Source organism: Sorex araneus, chromosome 5 (assembly GCF_027595985.1).
Source record: "Sorex araneus isolate mSorAra2 chromosome 5, mSorAra2.pri, whole genome shotgun sequence".
Lineage (NCBI taxonomy): Eukaryota > Metazoa > Chordata > Mammalia > Eulipotyphla > Soricidae > Sorex > Sorex araneus.
In genome coordinates, this window is record NC_073306.1 from 85366375 (window position 1) to 85387692 (window position 21318).

General features: G+C 60.5%; 2 protein-coding genes across 2 annotated transcripts in view; one reads left to right on the forward strand and one right to left on the reverse strand.

The window, feature by feature from the left end:
- The window catches only part of ADAR (adenosine deaminase RNA specific), a 30395-nt gene extending 21156 nt beyond the window's left edge, over nucleotides 1-9239 (forward strand). The window contains exons 6-16 of the mRNA XM_055140327.1: nucleotides 129-282; nucleotides 368-558; nucleotides 3358-3583; nucleotides 3743-3914; nucleotides 4430-4523; nucleotides 4810-4932; nucleotides 5018-5151; nucleotides 6030-6212; nucleotides 6491-6603; nucleotides 6772-6899; nucleotides 6992-9239. Of these exons, the coding sequence (XP_054996302.1) occupies nucleotides 129-282; nucleotides 368-558; nucleotides 3358-3583; nucleotides 3743-3914; nucleotides 4430-4523; nucleotides 4810-4932; nucleotides 5018-5151; nucleotides 6030-6212; nucleotides 6491-6603; nucleotides 6772-6899; nucleotides 6992-7229 (1756 nt within the window). The 3' untranslated portion in view covers nucleotides 7230-9239. The remainder of the gene's footprint in view (nucleotides 1-128; nucleotides 283-367; nucleotides 559-3357; nucleotides 3584-3742; nucleotides 3915-4429; nucleotides 4524-4809; nucleotides 4933-5017; nucleotides 5152-6029; nucleotides 6213-6490; nucleotides 6604-6771; nucleotides 6900-6991) is intronic.
- An 885-nt stretch (nucleotides 9240-10124) lies between these two features.
- CHRNB2 (cholinergic receptor nicotinic beta 2 subunit) lies at nucleotides 10125-19423 on the reverse strand. The gene is made up of 6 exons (XM_004619263.2): nucleotides 18886-19423; nucleotides 17822-17967; nucleotides 17612-17656; nucleotides 17288-17397; nucleotides 15683-16631; nucleotides 10125-12408 (listed from the first exon to the last, which is right to left on the reverse strand). Exons 1-6 carry the CDS (start codon nucleotides 18947-18949, stop codon nucleotides 12247-12249), a joined length of 1476 nt encoding a protein of 491 aa, XP_004619320.2. The 5' UTR covers nucleotides 18950-19423; the 3' UTR covers nucleotides 10125-12246.
- Nucleotides 19424-21318: the final 1895 nt, after the last annotated feature.

Genomic DNA, 21318 nt, shown 5'->3' on the forward strand with positions numbered 1-21318 from the left:
GGACAGGACACAAGGCTGGGCTCAGGGGTCAGGCAGGGGCCAGCCAGGCTTTGAAAGAGGGTGAAGGGTGCTGGATGTGGCCCCCGGCCCCCATAACCCCTTCAGCCCTCCCCTCCCTCCACCCCCAGGTTCCAGTACTGTGTGGCCGTGGGGACCCACACTTTTCCCACGGCCAGTGCTCCCAGCAAGAAGGTGGCCAAGCAGATGGCCGCCAAGGAGGCCATGAAGGCCCTGAGTGAGGAGACGAGCAGCTCGGGCCACTTGGCATTCTCCGAGGACCAGGTGGGGGCGAGGGACCCTTCTGCAGGGGAGGGGGCGGGGGGGGCGCCTGCCTCCTCTGCCCTCTGGTTCACTCACTCTCCTTCAGGCTGGAGGCGCCAGCTCGGAGGCCCTGGACAGCCTGGAGTCCTTGCTGCCCAGCGGCATGCGGAGGGTCAGCGAGCTTGTCCGCTACCTCAACACCAACCCCGTGGGGGGTCTCCTGGAGTACGCCCGCTCCCACGGCTTTGCAGCCGAGTTCAAGCTGGTCGATCAGTCAGGACCACCCCATGAGCCCAAGTGAGTGTCCTGCGGTACGGGGCGGGTGGCAGGGGCGGTGCATGCCGGGACTGGGGAGAGGGCCAAACCCGGGGCGCACTCACCCTCCCAGCCACTATTTGCTTTCTAAAACCAGCTCTGTTAGTGTTGGGGTCACACCCAGTGGTGCCGTGGGGCTCCTCCTGGATATACTCAGGAGGGACCCCCAGGATGCCTGAGGACCAAACCAGGGGCTCTGGCACACAAAGCCTGTTTTCCGGTCCTTTAAGCCATCTCTCCACCCCTGCCCCAGATTTTTAAACATCGTCAAGCTTTAGGGTATACACATATCCAGAGAAAGATCTTTGATGCAGACCAGTTACACTGTGAAGAGTCTCATTTCTCGGGCTTTGCATTTCTATTCAAGACTCACATCCCAGTTTCTTGACTCCTTCTAGAAATTTCTGTGTATATGCTAACACTTTTCATTTGATTTTTGTTGTTTCTGGGGAGGGGGAGTGTGCTCAGGGCTTGCTCCTGACGCTCTGCAATGCCGGGATCAAACTGGGGTCAGCTGCATGCGAAGGACGCGCCTTCCCTCTGTGTCCTTTCCCCAGGCCAGTGTTGGCTGTTGTCGGTGTCAAGCACGGCCCCTGAGCACAGTGCACAGATTAGACTACTTTGGGGTATTTCTGTGTTGGTATATATTAATACATCAACAATATTAATAGATCAGGGGCCAGAGCATTAGTACAGCGGGTGGGGTGCTTGCCTTGCACACAGCCAACTTGCGTTTGATCTTTGGCACCCCACATGGTCCCCCAAGCCCTGCCAGGTGTAATTCCTGAGTACAGAGCCAGGAGTAACCCCTGGGCATCACTGGCTGTGGCCCCTAAAAAAACCCAGACCAATACTAATAAATCGAAGAAGGAAGCCGTATGATAATCTATAGAGATTCCAAAGGTCAGCATCCATTCAGATGAAAAAAACAAGCTGCTGACAAAATAGGAATTAGTGGAGAGCCATGTTGCATGACAGAAATACATGTTTGGGGTCAGGGCCGGAGCCAACCCTGTGGTGAGCCCAGAACGTTCCCCACTGTAAGTGTGGAGGCAGGTGTAGATGCATCATATTTAGTATCAGTCTGGAAGCATCAACTAATGAATCTTACAAGGAAGAAATCGTCTATGAAGGGAGAAAGGGAGCTGAGGCCACTGGTCAGTGCAGGCCGTGACTGAAGGGACCCTCCAGTGGCCCCTAGCCCACAGGAGTGACTGCTGGGCAGGGAGTCAGCCGGGCCCACAGCCAGGCATGGCCCAGAAACAAACAGAGGAAGCCCAGGGCTCCGCCTAGCCTCAGCCAATCTGAGAGGAGGCTCAGTGCAGGGGCCAAGGGGCCATGCTCAGGGCATCCACTCTGCTCTGGGGCTCCGGCCCCCACGTGGGGGCTTTTATTTAGACTGGGGAGTGGCCGGGGAGCACACAAGGGCCCACAGTGTCTGGGCGGGAGCCCAGCCTGGCACTGAGCCCTCAGGCCTAGGGACCCTGGGCAGACCCGGGCCCCTTGTTGAAGGAGAAATAGAGAAGGGGACGTTGGGAAAAGTGCACGGAGACAAAACACCACTGCAGGCCGCAGTCTCCCGGGCTCCCTGCTCTCCCGTCTGATGCGGAAGCAGAAGCAGAGCCTGCACTCACAGACACTGAGAGCCAAGCCGCGCTCCACGCTGCGAGTCCCTTCACACTTAGTGTTCCGGCAGCCACAGTGACGTGCCCTGGTTTCCAGCTTTGGTTTGGGGGCCCCAGCAGGCCCAGGGAGTCCTGGCAAGGCACGCACCCTGGCTGCTGCCCTGTCCCCAGGACTGGACCCGGTCTGCATGGCTTCAGTCTGCAGCCCTTTGAGCACGGATTCTCCTAGACAAGACTGGGAGCGGTCAGTGGTCTCACGTGCCTTCATGTCCAGTGGGAGGGGGCGTGCTCTGCACGTGGCTGGCCCCCCACCACCCTGCCCCGTGGGCCCCAGGGGATTGGGTGGTGCTGTCACCTCATGCTCCCTGCCCTTAAGCAGTACGCAGCTATTGCAATGGTCCCCCAGACCTGCCACCTGCGAGAAAGTGGTGTGCGCCTCTCCACAGCCCTGTGGCTGCCGGGGACAGAGACGCGGTACGCACCCTTGACTTTACATGTTTACCTGGCGTGGGAGCCGCCTTTGAATTTTAAGTCCCCGGCAGGGCAGAACGTTCATAAAAACATTGTCTAAGGAGGGGCTGGAGCGATAGCACAGCAGGTAGGGCGTTTGCCTTGCACATGGCCGACCCGGGTTCGATTCCCAGCATCCCATATGGTCCCCTGAGCACTGCCAGGAGTAATTTCTGAGTGCAAAGCCAGGAGTAACCCCTGAGCATGGCCGGGTGTGACCCAAAAAGGAAAAAAAAAAGAAAAACATTGTCTAAGGAGCCAGAGAGAGGACAGGGTAAAGGAAGAAGTGGCAGCAGGTGCTGAGACTCGAGGGGAAGCAGGAGTGAGGCTGGCCGGAGCGGGGCACAGTCCCCTGCCAGTCAGCCAGTGCGGCCCAGGGCCTTGAGGGCTCCGGCCGCTCCACTGGCTTGGGCAGCAGGCCCCCCGGGGTCTCCCAGCCCCTCGACGCCATGCAGTGGTGTGTGGTCTGCGCGTTTCCCTCTCCCAGAGGGAGGCTGCCTCTCCTCTCCCCAGGTTTCCGGCTTTGAGCAAAGTGTTGCGGAGTAGCCTGTGCTCCTCGCCGGGGGAGGCTGGCCAGGGGCCAGGGAGAAGGGACGCCTCCCCGTGAGCCCTGTCAGGCTGATCCCCGCCTCGCTTCTCCCCCAAGGTTCGTTTACCAAGCCAAAGTCGGGGGTCGCTGGTTCCCTGCCGTGTGTGCGCACAGCAAGAAGCAGGGCAAGCAGGAGGCGGCCGACGCGGCGCTGCGCGTCCTGATCGGGGAGAACGAGAAGGCCGAGCGCCTGGGCTTCACAGAGGTAACCCCCGTGACGGGGGCCGGGCTCCGAAGAACTATGCTCCTCCTCTCCAGGGCCCCAGAGGCACAGCCAAAGACAGTTAAGAGCTTGACTTTCATGCTTTCTCTCGGGTGGGGGGGAGTGGTGGGGAGTGGGGGGTTCTGCTAACTCCTCTCTGGGTAGAGCTGAACCGTAGATGCGGGCCGGGGCACGGGGTCCCGCTGTTCCCCGCTGACACAGCCCCGGTCTGTCCCCCAGCTCCCCGTCACGGGCAGCACCTTCCACGACCAGATTGCCATGCTGAGCCACCGGTGTTTCAACGCCCTCACCAACAGCTTCCAGCCCTCCCTGCTGGGCCGCAAGATCCTGGCTGCCATCATCATGAAGAGGGACGTGGAGGACCTGGGGGTAGTGGTCAGCCTGGGGACAGGTGTGTGGACTCGGCCCGTGGGGTGAGCAGGGAGAGGAAAGATTCTCTGGTGTTGCTTTTTGTGGAGGCCTTCGTTTGGGAGGGGACTCTCCCAGGTACTACTTGGGCCCAGAACCATCTGAGATGGCCATCCACCAGGCTGGGACTCAGTGGGGGGGGTCTGTTCTACCAGGGACCACAAAGACCTCCATGACTGGGGAGACGGGGGCTCATGTGCCAGGGCGAATTCAGGGCTCCAGCCCTGAGAATAGACTTTGGGGATGGAAAGGGTGTGCCCAGCTCAGTGCCAGTGCCCAGGGACCCCCGCCCGGGCCTGCGTTCTGCCCTGTGAACCCTCTCCCTGTCCCAAGCACAGACTTGTCACGTGTCACTCACTAGAGCAAGCTCAGGGTGGGGAGGGAGTCATTTTCATTTGTGGGGGCAGAAGTCACGCCTATCTGGGGTGATGGGCAGACAGCCCCCGGTCCCGCTCTCGGGCTTTGGGGATCTCACTTGGGTCTGGGTCCCCCTCCTAGGGAATCGGTGTGTGAAGGGGGACGCGCTCAGCCTGAAGGGGGAGACCGTGAACGACTGTCACGCCGAGATCATCTCCCGAAGGGGCTTTATCAGGTGTGTGGACGCGCACAGGGTGGGGGTGGGGGGCGTGTGGCGCCCAGCCTCGGCCCAGCACCCACAATTTCTCTGCTGCCTCTGCTGCTGGCCCCTGACTCTCAGACACACGCAGTGACCCCGGTCAGGGCTTGGGTGAGGAAGCCTCCGGCTCTGGAGGCACCTGCCTCCCCGGCTCAGGGCCGATCCCTTTGCTTTCAGCACCCCTGGGCCTCTCTGCTCTCCTCAGGGGGCCCCTTCTCCACGCGCAGAGTCCCCCCGGGTCCTAGCGCTGCTCTGCCCGTAGGTTTCTGTACAGCGAGCTGATGAAGTACAACCCGCAGACGGCGAGGGACAGCATATTCGAGCTGGCCCACGGTGGAGAGAAGCTGCAGATCAAGAAGAACGTGACCTTCCACCTCTACATCAGGTTGGGGTGGGGGCCGGGCCCCTTTTATGGGGGGTTTCGGGGCCGGTGGGACCCAGCGCGGTGTGCTCAGGGGCGCCCCTTCCAGCACGGCCCCGTGTGGCGACGGCGCACTCTTCGACAAGTCGTGCAGCGACAGAGCCATGGAGAGCCCGGATTCCCGCCACTACCCCGTCTTCGAGAACCCCAAACAGGGCAAGCTCCGCACCAAGGTGGAGAATGGTGAGTGGCTGCCCACCCGGGGCCCGGGCAGGAGGGTCAGGGGCTCCGTCCAGATCCGGTGATCCAGGTGCCTTCAGGTCAGATGGGACTCCCCCACGGAGGCTGCTGCTCCTGTGTCCTCTGTCACTTCCTGTCCCCTTCTGTCCCCTCCTCACTGCAAACCTCTCTGTGGCGCTCAGGGTAACCAGATCCTGTCACTTCCCAGCCCAGCACCCTAGAAGTAGACACAGCTCCCTCTTAGGTGCATGCCCAGGAGAAAGGGAAACAAATGCCCGTGTGAGCCCAGAGCACCCGTGTCCCTAGCAGCCCAACTCAGAACCTCTCAGAGCCAGCCAGTCTCCCCCATAATGTGCAGCATGCAGGCGAGGAGCGGCCGCACTGGGGTGGGGGGGGAGGCATAGGGGTAGGACAGCGGGGAAGGCATTTGCCTTGCACGCTGCTGACCTGGGTCCAATCCCCAGTATCCCATATGGCACTCCATGCCCTGCCAGGAGTGAAGCCTGAGCCCAGAGCCAGGAATAAGCCCGAGCACTGCTGGGTGTGACCAGAGTCCAGTAAAAGGAAGACATGCAGACACAGGCAGCAACATGCTGGGCCCTAAAATGTCCCTAGAGGCAGAAAGACCAACTCAGAAAAGGTCCCGTACGCTACGGTTTACTGTATGAGATGTCCAGAGCGGGCAGAGCCTGGCGACGGTGTGGGCGGGGACGGGGCTGGGGAGAAGCCCTGCTGCCACAATGCTGGTGTCCTGCTTCTGAGAATGTAGTGAAAACCTGCAATTTGCACACATCATGCAGGTGAATTCTATCCTAGTGCAGCTGTGGCAGCGAGCCGGGGCTGGGGCAGATGGGACATGGGCTCACCATGTCTCGCCACAGGGGAAGGCACGATCCCGGTGGAGTCCAGTGACATTGTGCCCACCTGGGATGGCATCCGACTGGGCGAGAGGCTGCGGACCATGTCCTGTAGCGACAAGATCTTGCGCTGGAACGTGCTGGGCCTGCAGGGGGCGCTACTCACCCACTTCCTGCAGCCTGTGTACCTCAAGTCGGTCACACTCGGTGAGGGTCCATCTGTCTTTCTGTGCCCAAGGACCACGACTGGGGACTCTCCTGGGGCGGGAGGCGATGGCCAGGCCGGGCTCCCCAAGCAGAGCCCCTGGCCCACCAGAGCCTCACATTCTGGGCTGTGCTCATTGGTGATCCCATGTGTCTTCTAGGGGGTGGCCCTGGGCTTCCAAAAGGGGGGCTGAGGGCACCATTTGCAGCCTCAGGCCCGTCTGCCTCTGCTGCCAAGCCTGCGTGGTGTCGACTCAGGCTCTGTCTCCTCTGGCTCCTAGGCTACCTTTTCAGCCAAGGACACCTGACCCGTGCCATCTGCTGCCGTGTGACCAGGGATGGGCGTGCGTTCGAGGACGGGCTCCGATACCCTTTTATCGTGAACCACCCTAAGGTGCCCGAGAGCCCCTCCTTCCCAAGCCCTTTGGGTGCTGGGGGCCAGAAGCCCTGTGACAGGCTGGGGGTGGGAGCAGCAGGTGCCCAAACAAGACCCCCTAAGACTGCGAGTCCCCTGTCACTGTCCTAAGGGGCTCCCGTGTCTCTCCGGCCCTGGTGCCTCTAGGTTGGCCGCGTCAGCGTCTACGATTCCAAGAGGCAATCCGGGAAGACCAAGGAGACGAGTGTCAACTGGTGTCTGGCCGATGGCTACGACCTGGAGATTCTGGACGGGACCCGGGGCACCGTGGACGGGTGAGGCACACAACCCCAGCCCCACACTCTGTCCCGCCTCCCAGCCCTGCCCCTCCTCTCACCGGTGGTCACGAGTGCTCTGGTGTCCCCAGGCCGCGGAATGAGTTGTCCCGGGTCTCCAAGAAGAACATCTTCCTCCAGTTCAAGAAGCTTTGTTCCTTCCGGTGCCGCAGGGATCTGCTCCAACTTTCCTACGGCGAGGCCAAGCGAGCGGCCCGCGAGTATGAACTAGCCAAGAACCACTTCAAAAAGAGCCTGAGGGACATGGGCTACGGGAACTGGATCAGCAAGCCCCAGGAGGAGAAGAATTTCTACCTCTGTCCCGTGTAGCCTGGCTGAGGCCGGCCCCGAGGGGAGCGGGTCCTTTGTGCCTGTCACAGCTCACGGGCGAGTCTCCCTTTAATTTTCCCCCAGTGGAACCACAACTGGTCATGCCGAGGACGGGGGCTCCCCACCCTTTGGAGACTGGGCCACTGTAGCCTTTCTCTCCCCCGTGACCCAGGGGCGAGAGGTAGGTCTCTGCCCTGTCCAGCTCTGCGCCGATGACCTTCCTTCCCCTATGTCTATGTGTGGACCCAGGGCCACCTCCAGGGGGCACCGGCCCACATGCCTCCACTGGGGGCTAAGCAGGTCCTTCCCCGTGGAGAGGCTGGCCCTGTGGTCAGAGTCTGTCTCCTGTCCCTCAGGACGACAGAGGCAAGCTTGAGAATCAGGTGAACTGTGAGCTGTTGCTGCCAGGTGTGGCCGGCCCTGCGGCTGAGACCCTTGGACGCTCAGATCTTGCACTTTAGCCCCGCTTGGCAGGAAGCTGCTGTGGGGTGGGGTGGGGTGGGAGGGCTCCTCCCTCTGGGCAGCAGGACGGGACTGGCCAGGCTGTGGTCCACTACCCTGTGGTGACCGGCCCCCCTGCAGGGGGCACCCCCGTCCACTTCACAGCAGGCAGGTCCCCAAGGTCCCTCCTAAAGAATTCCTGGGAATTTCCCAGCCAAGGAGGGGTCGGGGTGGGGGTCGGCTGGCAGGAACCCTCCAGGACAGAACCTAGAAATAATCAGGATGGAGTGAAAGTAAGGCCACAGGTCCCACAGCTGGCCCTGGGGCTGCGACATCAGGCACTAATGGGGAGTGCTTAAGGGACCCTGTGCGGACCCTGTGGGCACTGATGCCAACTCCAAGTCCCCAGCATACCCTTTCCAGGGAGGGGGTCCTATGGCAGGGCCCACCTGAAGTCACTCTGCAGCCAAGGGTTCCCAGAGTGGGAAGAAGGCACCCAGAACCCTAGGGAGGGACCCCTGGGTTCCACCTCAAACAAACTTGAGCTCACCTTAGGTGGCCCGTGGGCGAGCCGCTGAAGTCTACTGTAACCAGCAGCCTTGTGAGCTCAGGAACCGGGGGTCCCTCCCCTGGCCGCCCACCCCTTCCTGCTGTACCCTCTCCCCATCTGTGACCTTGTGAGCTATGCCCCTCTAACACCCACCCCACCACCTCCATGGTAGCTAACCCCACATTTGCACTTTTTCATGGCTACTAGTCCTTCTGTACTGCTGACTGGAAGTTGACCAAAATCAAAAGACCCAGGTTTATTGTTTTTTAATACACAAAGGCTGTCTTTGTGGGGGCCAAAGTGTCCCCAGGAGCCAATGGAGAGAGTCCTGTCTCCGGGGGTCCCAGCTCTGCCCTGGTCCTGTGAATACGCTAAAGGCAGCTGTTGGCACCCCCTCCTGCCCCCCACGCCCCACTCCCAGCCTGCGGGGCATCTCCTGCCCCCTCAGGATGCCAGAGCCGCTGCTCTGGCCCGGGCATTAGACCCTCCTGTAGTCTGAACCGGGGGCCCAGAGCTCCTGCTCACCCTTCGTCTTGTCTAGTGACCTTCCTGGACCCCGTTTCTACGTAGGAGGGTGGCAAGGCCTCCCTGAGCCCCTCACGTCTGCTGGAGTCCAGATCATGGTGGGCCCTGCACGCCTCCCCATGTCCTCCCCTCCCCGGCAGCCCTGAGGCAGGCAGTGTGGGGGTCGTGCTTCCCACTGTGTTTTCACTTTTCTGTCCAATCTTTGTCTTTAACAAGCAGGCTGCCCCCACCCCCGTTTGTTGAATGATCCGTGTAGTTGGCGTGTCTGAACTGTGGCTATTGCTCGTTCTTCAGATAATCACATACAAGCTGTCGCCGCCTGAAGCCGCGCCCTTCGCTCAGGCGGAAGGGGCTCTGGAGGGTCCTTGATTGTGACTCCCCGGGCCAGCGGTGGGGAGAGCCGAGCGCAGCCACCGTGCGTTGTATGATTCACTTTTGTGTGCCCCTCAGTAGCAGTGACTAAACATTCCTGTCAATTAAAAAAGAAACCAAGAGTCCCGTGTCGTTAGGATGCCTCTCTCACTTTCCGGGGGGAGTGGAGGCAGACCAGAGCACTGCACGCCGGAGACGCCCCCAAGGTCCCCCAGCCTGTGGGAAGGAGCCTCTCCGAGGGCCTGCCTGTAGGTGAGTGTGGTCCGGATGGGCTGGGGTACAGCAGGCTCCCTGCAGCAGCCTCTGACCTCATCAGAACTGAGCCCACCCAGGGCTGGAGAGAGTGACAGCAGGTGAGGTGCTCCCTAGGGCCCCCGGGAGTGATCTCTTGGCACAGCACCAGGCGAAAGCCCTGAACAGCACCAGGTGTGGCCCCAAAGCCAGAATGAAAAATTGTGTCCCCAGAGACTGGATGGGCAAGAGCTCAAAACGCAGAGTGAGAAGCTGGCCCAGTGCCAGTCTCAGGCACTCCTAACACGACAGTAGGTCCGGCTGCCCCGACACCGGGCACTGCAGACTGCGAGCAGGAGACGCGGGCGACGCCTGTGCTTGGCTCGGAGCCCCTTCAACCCTGAGATGAGCTGCACAGCTAAAGCCAGCACTGGGCGTGTCGATGTCCACGGGGGCCTGGGGCTCCAGGCCCAGTTGGTCCTTCTCAGGACCTCGCTCACCCTCAGGCCTGGGCATGGGGCATCCCCCAGCTCTTCAGCTCCGCGGCGGGGTATCTTCTTTTCCAGAGGTTCTCAGGGGTGTTTCCAGAAACTGGGCCCCAGGGCAGCCAGAGCTGTCGAAGCAACAGTGGCACCCCACATCCCGCTGGCCTGCCCCTCAGACCCAGCGGCTTCCTCCAGGAACAGACAGACTTGGGTCTCGGGTTCTCTGGGTGAGGTGGGCGCCGCCCACCAGCCCCGCCCCACACGCCGCCACCAAACACCAGACACAGCAGATGGCTTTGAAACGACTTTTCTTTACGAGACTCAGATTCCCTGTGAGTCCTGCCTGGACAGGGCCACAGTAGCACCCCCATCCCAGGTGTACAGGAGAGGGGCTGAGACAGGTGTGGGGGGTACAAGGAATACCTGTGTGTCGGGGGGGTGAGGTGTCCTGCAGTACCTTAGGAGCCACGTGACTGCCACCCTGACCTCTCTATGGGGGCCAAGATTCAACAGCGTGTCCCCTTGCAGTCAGCGGGTGTGGGGAGGGGATCCAGGTAGGACCCTGAGTGTCCCACACTCTACGAGGTGCTGCAGGGACACAGGTCCGGGGTGAGCCCCTGCACTGCCTCTGCAGGGCCGTGCTCGGCCGCCTGCGGCTCAGTGGCCCCTGCTGGCCCCAGCTGGCCGTGCCCAGGCCTCCGGTCAGGTCACCGTCCTCCGGCCACGCCTGGCAGCAGCAGTGGAGATAGGGCATCCAGCAGCACTCCAGCCTGGAGTTTCTGTGGTCCCACCCCCACCTGCCTCTTGGTGCCCCTCCACTTCCTCTTCACACCCTGGTGCCCAGCAGGGGCAGCAGCTGCGGGGAGGGGCAGCACCACCCAGAAAGGACACAGGACCCCAACAGATGGTCACTCCCCCTGCCCCAGCCTGGGTCACATGTGGGCACCCTGCCCTGGCCCTCTGCCCCGCCTCCCCTCGCAAACAAGACAGGTAACAGAACCCTTCCGTCCATCAGCCCCCTTCCCCACCCAGCAGCCCCTCTGGCACTGCCACCCAGGCCCAGCCAAAGGCTCTTATTCCACCCGGGCTGACGCCATCTCTGCCCCTCCCATTCACTGTATTGCAGATGGCAAGGTGGAGTCGGACACGTGCACCTTCGGGAGTGCGGGTGGGGGGAGTGGTGTGCGCAGAACGTGGAGGCCTCCCCAAACCGGCCAAGGGAACCCATGCTGGCTCCCAGGCTCAGGAGTCCCCGGTGGATCCAGGCCGCTGCGGGCAGCTGCTACTTGGTTCTTCAAAGCAGAGCTGAGTCTTGCAGGGGCCAGGAACACCCTACCCCACCCCTTTCCCCCACCCCCAGCCCAGCCTTAGCCTGGCCACCTGGAGGAGCACCCAGAAGCGGAGGGATGGGTGCTCTGAGATGAGCTTGGAGTGCCCCCTGCTGCTCCTGCCCTTGCCCCCAGCTCCTGACCCCGGTTTCCGGCACTTGCTTGGCTCAGTGGGAGGAGGGGTCATGGTGGGCGTGGGCGGGTAGGAGGCCCATGTCTCAGGTGAGACCCTCCCCTCAGGCTTCTACAGGCTGGGCTCCTCGTGCTGTTCTGTCCCAGGCCAACACTGACCTTATTCCTGAAGGCCCTTTCCGGGAGAGGGACGCTGAGACCCACATGGAGGAGACGCCCCAGGTGGCTGCCAGGCAGTTGGCAGCGCCGAAACCAGAGGACAGGCCTAGGCAGAGCCCTGTGCCATCAGCCTGCCCCTGTAGGTAGACCCCACAGCAGTCAGGCAGGGGTGGGGGTTGGGAGCAGGAAATCCCTCCTTTGGGGGATGCTGGGGACCCACAGGACAGGAAGCTCAGGCTGCGCTTTGCCACCTCCACTTCGCAGGAGCCGTGAGGGAAGGAAGGTGGGGCAGAAGGGCAGCTTGGCCCCCAGCTCTGGGGCAGGGCACCGAGAGCTCACCTCCGCGCGGGGGGCTGTATGTTGGTGCAGGCAGGGCTGCCTGCAGCTGCCCCCAGTTCCCACCTTAGCCCTGAGGAACCCTGGGCAGAGAAGCGGCACCCAGGCTGTGCTGGGACCTCTGAGGGGTCTGCAGGGAGCCCAGCTAAGCCTCACATCATGTGAGAGCCCTGTCCACTGCAGGGGGTGACCAAGGGTAACCTGGTCCACTAGGGGATGACTTCTATCCACTTCAGAGAGATGTGGGCCCACTGGGGGCCGACCTGGCCCACTGTGCGCATCTCTGGAACTGCTCTCTCCTTCCTGCTCAACCCTCAACATGATCCCTGGGCTGGCCCCGCAGCCTCCAGGTGGGCTCTGGAGCAGGTGGGGGGTGGGGGAGGGGGCGGGAGCTCCAGGGGAGGAAGCGCAGGGCAGTGCGGGGCAGAGGGCAGGGGGAAGGGCACTGGAGCTGGGGCTCACTTGGAGCTGGGGGCCGCGTGGAGGAAGGTGGCGGAACTGTGGTTCTGGAAGAGTGGCTGCAGGAACATGCCCACGGTGCCCAAGACGCAGACGAGCACGAAGATCCAGAGAAACAGGCGGTCGATCACCATGGCCACGTACTTCCAGTCCTCGCTCACCTGGACAGGGACCAGGGCAGGAGTCGGCCACAGGCTACAGGAAAGTAGCGCTCACTTGCTCCCCCCCCCACTCTCTCTATATCGCTCTATCGCTCTCGCTCTCTCTCCCTTCCTCCCTCCCTCTCTCACACACGCACAGCCCCTGAAGGCAATGCCAGCCCATGCTGAGCCCCTTCGTCCCCCATCAACAGACCTAGCAACCCCCACTGTGTCCTCTGCGGCTTTGCCTTCCACTCCCTTTCGGCCTAGACCCTCCATCCTTTCTCTCCTCTCCACCCTTCAAAGAGCAAACCAAGTATCATCTCTTCTGGGGAGCTTCCCTGACACCCCACTTGGAGTGACCTACAACACCTCTGGGAGCCCTGGGCCAGATTCTAGTAGACGATTTTTACTGTGTCACTGTCCCTTCAGTTGCACCACTGTGTCCTCCCTCACTCCCCACTCCAACCTAAGCGACGAGCCCCTGAACTGCAGGAAACTGTCCTGGCACCCTGTAATCAGAGCCTATCTGGAACATGGGGTGCAGCAATGAACAGTCAGGGCCCACAGCCTCACTCTTCGTCTGCAGGGGCCCTTCCAACAGCCCCAGGCCCGTAGGGAGGAAGGGTTCTCAGATACAAACAGAGTGAAAAGGGTGTAGGGAGCCATTTTACAAGCCCGGCTCTTATCCTCTAGTCAAGTGGAGGCTTACTTGGGATTTCTGTAACAAGGTCACCACTGCTGACCTTAGTGATCTTATCAGTTGGCCATTCCTCTCACTAACCAACGCCCATGACTGATCTGCCCAACGCCCATGCCTGATCTGCATTTTACTATTGATCCTATGGGGGTCCAAGCATGCATACCGCCCCCTCCCACCAAGAGGTATAAGTATTGTAACTGCTGTGAATAAACTCTCTCTCTCTCTCTCCTCCTCCTCCTTCTGGCTCTGCATCTGTTCATTCGGTTACGTCCCCTCCTTAGCCCCATGAAGGGTCCTCCCTGCGGGACAGGATGGGACCCCACAAAAGGGGAACCACTTTTTTGGTTTGGCTGGGTTTGGGGGCCATATCGGGTGGTGCTCAGGGCTCACTCCTGGCTCTATACTCAGGGATCACTCCTGGAGGTGCTCGGGGGATCGACCATATGTGGTGTTCGGGATCGAACCTGGGTTGGACAAGTGCCCTGCCCACTGTGCTATCTCTCCAACCCCACGAACCACTGATGGGGTGTGAGGGTCGCTGGTCTCCCTGCGTCAGGACACAAACAGAGACTTGCACTCAGTCAGTGGGTGAATCAAGCTCGTTCATCTCATGCTTGCACCTCCACTGGACCTGGGGGGCATGAGGCAAGCTGTCCTGTGGCATATGGCTCACTGAGGCACAGACAAGGCAAAATCCAGTCATGGCCCACAGTGCCGGTCTGGATCAGGACCGAGACATACACATGATGGCCCGTCAAGTGTGGTCTGGGAGGGGACGTGAGCCGAAGCGCTGGTGAATGAGGAGGACCCACCACGTGGGAGCACGTTGGGAGACACAGCGATCAGGGATGACTGGCACGTGGCTCACTGGGAGAGTCTCACTTAAGTGAGGCCCTAGGTTCCAACCGATGACAGATGCACAGATGCACAATGCCTTCAGTGGCCTCTTCCCACTTGAACAATGAGACAGCAATTGCTCCATGCTGACAAAATGGAAGAGGCAGCAAACCCAGGTATGATGTGAGGCCCTAGTTTGAGTGGGGGTGATACTACAAAGGGTATTACAAAAACAACTGGAAAATTTTTAATGGAAAAATTAAAAGTTATGGTCCCCTGTGCCCACTGAGAGCACAGAGACAGGAATAAGCCCTGAGCACACTGGGTGCGGCCAAAAAAAAAAAAAAAGCCAAGCAGAGAAGTCAGCAATCAAAACAAGGCAGGGGGTGGGGGTGGGGGGCAGGAAGGGGGATGCTGACAAGTGACACAGGAGGGATCTGGGAGATGTGGACCCTACTGGGTCGACCAGGTGCTGATTCTGGAGACTTCGCTCAGGGACAGAACTGCTCATCGTTTGGATGGTGAGGAAAGGCCTGAAAATCTCCAAGTCTGGGGTCTGAATCATGAGCTGGTGATGGTGCCATTTATTTTTTTTTATTTATTTTTTTTTGCTTTTTTGGGTCACACCCGGCGATGCACAGGGGTTACTCCTGGCTCTGCACTCAGGAATTACTCCTGGCGGTGCTCAGGGGACCATATGGGATGCTGGGGATCGAACCCGGGTCGGCCGCGTGCAAGGCAAACGCCCTACCCGCTGTGCTATCGCTCCAGCCCCGATGGTGCCATTTAGTAAGAATGGGGTGCCACGTTGGCTCTGAGGGCAGAGACGGAACCAAGTGGAGTCAGAGTGTGAGAAGCTCGCAAGTAGGTCAGTGGCAGAACAAACTCTGAACATGATCGGCCTCAGCAGTGGCGGCAGCAGCCAGCACCTCCAGCGGGGCCTCTGCCACTCCAGTCTGCCCCACCACGGCCTTCCCGCTCTCGGGCTCCAACAAAGCTCCCAAGCCCCAGATCCAGCTCCAGAGGGCATTTCCAGGATCCTGGGAACCACCAGGTTCCCCAGCATGGGGCATGGCTGAGTCCCCACCGGAAACAGCCAGTCACCATGGCAACAGCTGCACTGCACACTGCAAACAGCCAGGTACTTGGAGACTGACCAGGGGGGACAGGGCTGCACCTGATGGCGAGTCGCTGCAGAAAGACCTGGAAAACTGGGGGCCGGCCTCGAGGCACTTCTCTACTCCCATGCCCTAGAAATACCACATAAGGACGTTCCCTAGGACGCAGAGAAGCAGAAAAGAGATATCGATTTGGACCTCCATCTCCTCTGGAATGGGCTCATGGAACACTAACCTTCCCGCCCACAACACACGCCTGGTAAGCACCCCTTCCCCTTCCTCCCGCCTGCCTCGGGGCCTCTCAAGGGGCTGGTCTCTGTGCTCAGAGCTGCAGATTTGTACAGTGGCCTTGGAATGCAGGCAGAGGCCTCAGGAGCCATTCTGGGAGTCGGGGGGAGGGTCAGGGCCCCAGGTCCGCCATGCAAATTCAGAAGCGTCTCCTCAGAGGCGGCGCCTTGTCCTGGATTCAATCCAGTGGTCTCCAGTGGGTCATCTCAGAGAGTACCCAAGGCTCCTCAGGGGCTCGGGTGTGGCTCCCCGCTTGCCGCAGCTCAGCCCTGTGCAGACCACAAGGGCTGGCCAGAGGCAGCGACCCACCCCGCATCCCTGCTCCCGCATGCAGGCCCCATGCACTCACGCTCTGGTCTTCGTCCTCGCTCCGCATGTGGTCGGCTATGAAGCGGACGCCGTCCACTGCCTCCTGCAGGCCGCAGGCGCACGAGGCCCCAGCGCGGGCCCTGCCCGCCCCGGGCGCGGGCTCGGCCAGGCCCTGCACAGAGGCCCCGCGGTTGACGAAGCACGTGCACGAGTCGTCACGGAAGAAGAGGCCGCCAGCGTCCTCGCGCTCCCGCTGGCGCCGGCGCAGGCGCAGGCGCTGGCGGGCGCAGCGCTGGCGCGGCGGCTGCATGAAGAGCAGCGCAGGCAGCTTCTCCAGGAAGACCAGGCGGACCCAGGGCGCCATGGTGTGCGTGCTGGGGGAGCGGTGGTGCACATTGAGCACACACACGCTGGTGACGATGGAGAAGGTGACCAGTACCATGGTGAACATGAGGTACTTGCCGACGAGTGGCACGTCCAGCGAGGTGGGCGGCACGATCTTGGAGATGAGCAGCAGGAAGACGGTGAGCGCCAGCAGTACGGAGATGCAGAGCGTCATCTTCTCGCCACAGTCGGATGGCAGGTAGAAGACCAGGATGGCCAGCGAGGTAATGAGCACGCAGGGGATGATGAGGTTGATGGTGTAGAAGAGCGGCTTGCGGCGGATGATGAAGTCGTAGGTGATGTCCACGTAGGTGGAATCAGCCGGGTTCTCGTTGCGCCGGCCTGGCAGCGCCACGATGTCCCATTCTCCGCTGGGGGTGAAGTCGTCCAGGCTGGCCACATCACTCTTGAGCACCAGGTCGATCTCCGTGCGATCATAGGTCCACGAGCGGAACTTCATTGTGCAGTTCTGCTGGTCGAATGGGAAGTGCTTAACCTCGATCTTGCAGGCGCTTTTGTAGATGGCAGGGGGCAGCCAGAATATGCTGCCGTCGTAGGAGACCACGGCATTGGAGTAGAAGGACACCTCATACATGCCATCGGCGCTGTGGGGAGAGCGGCACATTGCGGGTGGGCCTCGGCACTTCCCCAGTGCCAGCCGTGACTGGCCAGGAAGGGGCAGGCGCACGGGCAGCCATCCCATGTCCCAGGGGCGCACCCTGATAGGAGCAGGAAGGGGCCCTGGGTCAGGCTGGTGGACTGGTCAAGAGCCGGGAGGCCCGCTCTAAATAAGGAGGGGTGAGTAAAGGTGCAGGTGCCTGTCAAAAAGTTGGAGCCAGGGAGGTATGAGTGAGGAGAGGAGGGGGACAGAGGTAGGTGGGAGCCAGAGACAGCCACCTACGTAGGTTGGAGTGACAGGGTGCTGAGAGATCCCTGCAGGACAGCGAAGTGACTTGGAGGAAAGCAGGAACTTCCAGTTTGCCCTGGCATCCTGAAGTCACTGGGGACCCTGGGGGCTTGCATGTGCCCCAGTGCAGCCCCGAACACTGGGACTCTGAGTTGGCCAGGGCCCTGGTCACAGTGGCTGTCCTCACTGAGGCAGGGGGGAGTCTGTCTGTCTGTCTGCAATGACTGCATCTCTGTCCACAAAAAGACCCTTCTCTCTGCACACCACAAACTAGTTTCCTTTCCTGAGACCCCTCCCCTCCCAGAGTGCGCCCCTGGTCTCCTCCAGCCTTCCTGGTGCCCCACCGCCACGTACTTGTTGTACAGGACCACATCCGGGAGCCAGATGTGCTTCGAAGGGAGCCGGACTTTCTTCATGTTATCGAACTCCTCGGGATTCCAGGTGAGGCGGTAATCTTCCCACTCCTGCCCAGGAATGGGAGCTCAGGGACCAGGGCAGGGCCCAGGTGCCCGGGAAAGCATATCACAGACAAACCCCCCCCCCCCCCGTGAGCCCCACACCAGGACTTCTCTGCCGGGCACATGGGCTCAGAACGCAGCATCTCCCTGGCCGCACTGCTGAGCTAACTGGGGCGCCTGCGGCTTTCACAGACTGGGGCTGTGTGTGAAGGGCACTGACCTGGGTCAGCCAGACGTTGGTGGTCATGATCTGCTCCCGCTCGTGCTGAGGGGAAAGAGAGAAGCTACTGAGACGCTCACCCAGCCCACACACCTCCGCACTGCGCCCCCCCACCTCCCACACCTCTACCAGCCTTGGGGACCTCACAGGCACAAATTCTGGTGGTATTGACAGAAGTGGCCAGGCAGAGTTTGGGAGCCCCCAACTCACCACACTGATTAGCTGGGCCAGTGAGACCATGAGCTGTACGGTGACCAGGTCTGAGCCATTGGTGGCTGGGCGGATGAGTTTGTTATAGCGGGAAGGGTCGAGAAGATGCTCCACCAGCCGTTCTTCCGTGTCTGTGGCCCAGACACCTGCACAGGGGCAGGAGGAAAGTAAGACCGCCCCAGGAGGCAGCCCTCCCTGGGCAGATGGACCAAGTCTGGTCCCCAGAGGAGCCTGATGTGTCCCACTGCCCTATCCCTAGGGATCCCTGGGACCAGCGCAGAGCAGCACCAGGGCCCTGCACAGATTTCCTGGGGGCTAGGAGCTATGTCTAGGGATTCCTGCAGGCCTACTCTGCCTGCAGGGTCAGGGTCCAGGTGCTTGCAAAAGATTCACCAGTTCCTTTTCCAAGGCTTCTCCCATGACTGGAGGAAAGTCCTGGAGGGTGGTCACCAAGGCACAGTAACTCAGACCCCATCATACTGCCTTTCTCCACCAGCTGCACCACCTGCATGTGCCAGTTACAACATAAGTCACATGCTGTAACCTTGGCTTGCGGGTGATGCCCCTGCCAGGCTGTGGAGGGAGAGTTGGGCTGGTAAGAGGCTGGGACTGGGGTCCAGAGGCTGGCCAGTCCAGGCCAAGATGCCCTGCAGAAGGCAGGAGGTGGGAGAGAGCCTTGCATGAGCCTGGTGCCTGTCCTCCGCAGCTCTGCCCTGCTCCCTGGGGGAGCCCTCCCTGGCCCTCAGCCCTGCAGTGCAAATGACTCTCCTGTCCGTCTCTTGGCCCCCCACCACGCACCGGACCCCACAGAGCACTTCCCGCCCCTTCCTACGTGATCCCTGGGGAGTTCCCCAAACCAGGAGCTCAGGGCGGGGCTGGAGAATAAGGGAGGGTACAGCCGGGCGCCCGCCTTTCTTGGCATGGTTCCGGAAACCGCCTTGAGAATCCGCCCTTCTCCAGCCCAGGCTCCCGGGAGTTGCGCCTGCGGGGGGTCCCTCCCTTGGTCCCCGCCCGCGTCCTCGCTCCCAGGGCCGGTCCCTCGCAGGCGGACAGCCTGTCTTTACCTGAGCACAGCTGCAGGAGGCTGGCGCAGAGGAGCAGCGCCTCGGGGCCGGGGCTCCGGGCCATGCCGGGGGCATCGCTGGCCAGCGCGGCCTCTGAGCGGGGCGGCTGGAGGGCCCGGGGCGGGGCGCTGTCCGCGGTGCTGAAGCCGCTCCCGCGGGGCTCCGGCTGTGCGCGCTGCAGCGCGGAACGCTGGGGCTCCTCTGGGCCGCAGAGACCCGGGAGGGGCTGTTGGATCGTGGCGGGGGTAGGGGTGGGGGCGCGGGTCTGCTTCTCGCGTCTCCCGGGCTAAGCCGCCAGGCGATCCCAACGACCCTGCCCGGGACGGCGCCCGGGACGGCGGGGGAGGAGACTCGGCTCGGGCAGCGGAAGCGCCGAGCTGGGAAGGGGCGCGGGGCGGGACGTGCCTTCCCCAGCCGTCTGCTGGGTTCGCCGCGGGGGAGAGAGGGGGCGCCGAATGTGCGCCAAGATGAAGAGGGTGAATAGATCTAGACCTCCTGAGTCCTGGAGACCCAGCCGGAACGTGTTGGGCGGTTTCTGGGTTTCCCACTTTCTTTCTTCCTCTCTCCCTGGACCCCAGCCTCTCTGTAAATGATCCTGCTTCCCCAGGGAAGCGGAGGATGCAGCTGAGAAAGCCTTACTATTTTAAGGACGCCAACAGCTTTCAGAGCCCAGGAAAAGCTTCTCATCTCCCCTCTTTACCTCCACACACTCCCTAAAGTGTCAAGCTCTCTGCTCTCCTTCAGGGGGTCCAGCTCTCTGGACATCATCAGAAAAACCGCATCCTTGAGTCTCCGTGGCCCTGATCAATCAGCCTTGATCACCCCCTTCCTGCCCACTCCAGGCTTTGGCTTCTGGGTGACCAGAGGTTCCCCTTCACAGAGCCCTTTGCAAGAATGCAGCCAACAAAAAGGAGAGCCAAGATGAGACACACAAAGCGGTGGCAAAGCTCAATGTCATCTTTGATCTTGAAAGCCCTGAATTCTTCGCTTCTGAGCCAATAAAGACTTTCTTTTCCCCTTAGGTGGATCTATGTCTCTTTCAAACCAAAAGGTTCCCGGCTAAAAGCCTTCTCCCACATCAAGGCTCTGTCTCTCTCATTCCTTCTCTGAACACACCTTCAACCTCACTGGGGCCACCATGCCAGTCCATGTTTCAGCTGCTTGCACCGCCTTTAAGATCCTTGAACATGCTGGCCCTTCCGCTAGCCACACTTCAGGTCCCTTGTGTTGCCAGTGGGGGACTCTGACCCCATCCGAAGGAGTCAGGTCTGGGGGGAGGGGGCTTGTGTGAGGCGGGAAGGGGAGAGACAGCCTCGAGAAGCACATCTACTGCTTCCTGCTGTCCCCCATCCTAGCCCCCTAGACATCCCTGGGGACACCTAGGACTGAGGAGTCTGCTCTGAGCCCCTGCCCAGTACAAAACTCACATCTCACCAGTCCCCTCCAGGTGGTTGTCAAACTGCACCTGGCTCCAACTGTTCTGCCCGATGTGAGAAATGATTCCTGCATCTGATTTCTCAGGGAGCTATGGAACCCAGGCTGGAGCGGGAATTGCTCTTTGCAAGAAAGTCAGTCTTACCCCAGCTTCTCGAATCTGTCACCTTTCCTTCACAGAAAAGCATTTCAGGAGGAGAAAAAAGCATTTCAGGAAGAGACAAATAGTGAAGTTAAACAAGTTTATTTGGGTGTGTGGGGGTGGAAGGGGCGAGGGAAGAGAAAGAGAACATGGGCTTCTCCAGAGTAGAAAGAGTCCAGGTTGATTTGGGGGAAGAGATGATATAGGGGTATCTCCTATAAACTTCCTTGGCCCGAATTCTTTATAAGTCAGGGTTAACAGGACTTTTCCTGGGGAAAAGCATGGTACTTTGGGTGCCCCCTTTTGAGTTCCTGCTGCAGCCTTTGGCTATGTATTCCTGGTGCCTTTTGTCCCACCCGTGCACTGGGCCAGGAATTCTGCTTCCATAAAGCTTTTCCAAGGCTCTTGAGATGGGTCTTTCATCTCAATGACTTCATGTCTTTGGGCTGTTTTATATAAACCCAGACTTTCCCTCTCTGCTGACAATATTTGGATGTTTCATCGTTCATTTCCCTTCAACCACCTTCTGCTTAACCTTGAACATCTGGCAGCAATATCATCTCCAAGGGGATGCAGTGTTTGACTCAGACATCAGTTGTTCTCTTCTGTCTCCAGAGGATGTCCAAAGAGTAAGTGAATCCTATGACAATGACAGTTGTAAACGATCATTGCAAAAAATAACTGAGTGCTGAAAGTGGGTAAAAGGATATACATAATAGCCTTTAAGTACCTGTACTGCAAGCCATAATGACTGGGGGTGGAAGGTGGAAGGAGGGAAACTGGGGACAGTGGTGGTGGGAAATTTACACTATGAAGACACTGGTACTGGAACACTGTATGACTGAAACCCAATCTTG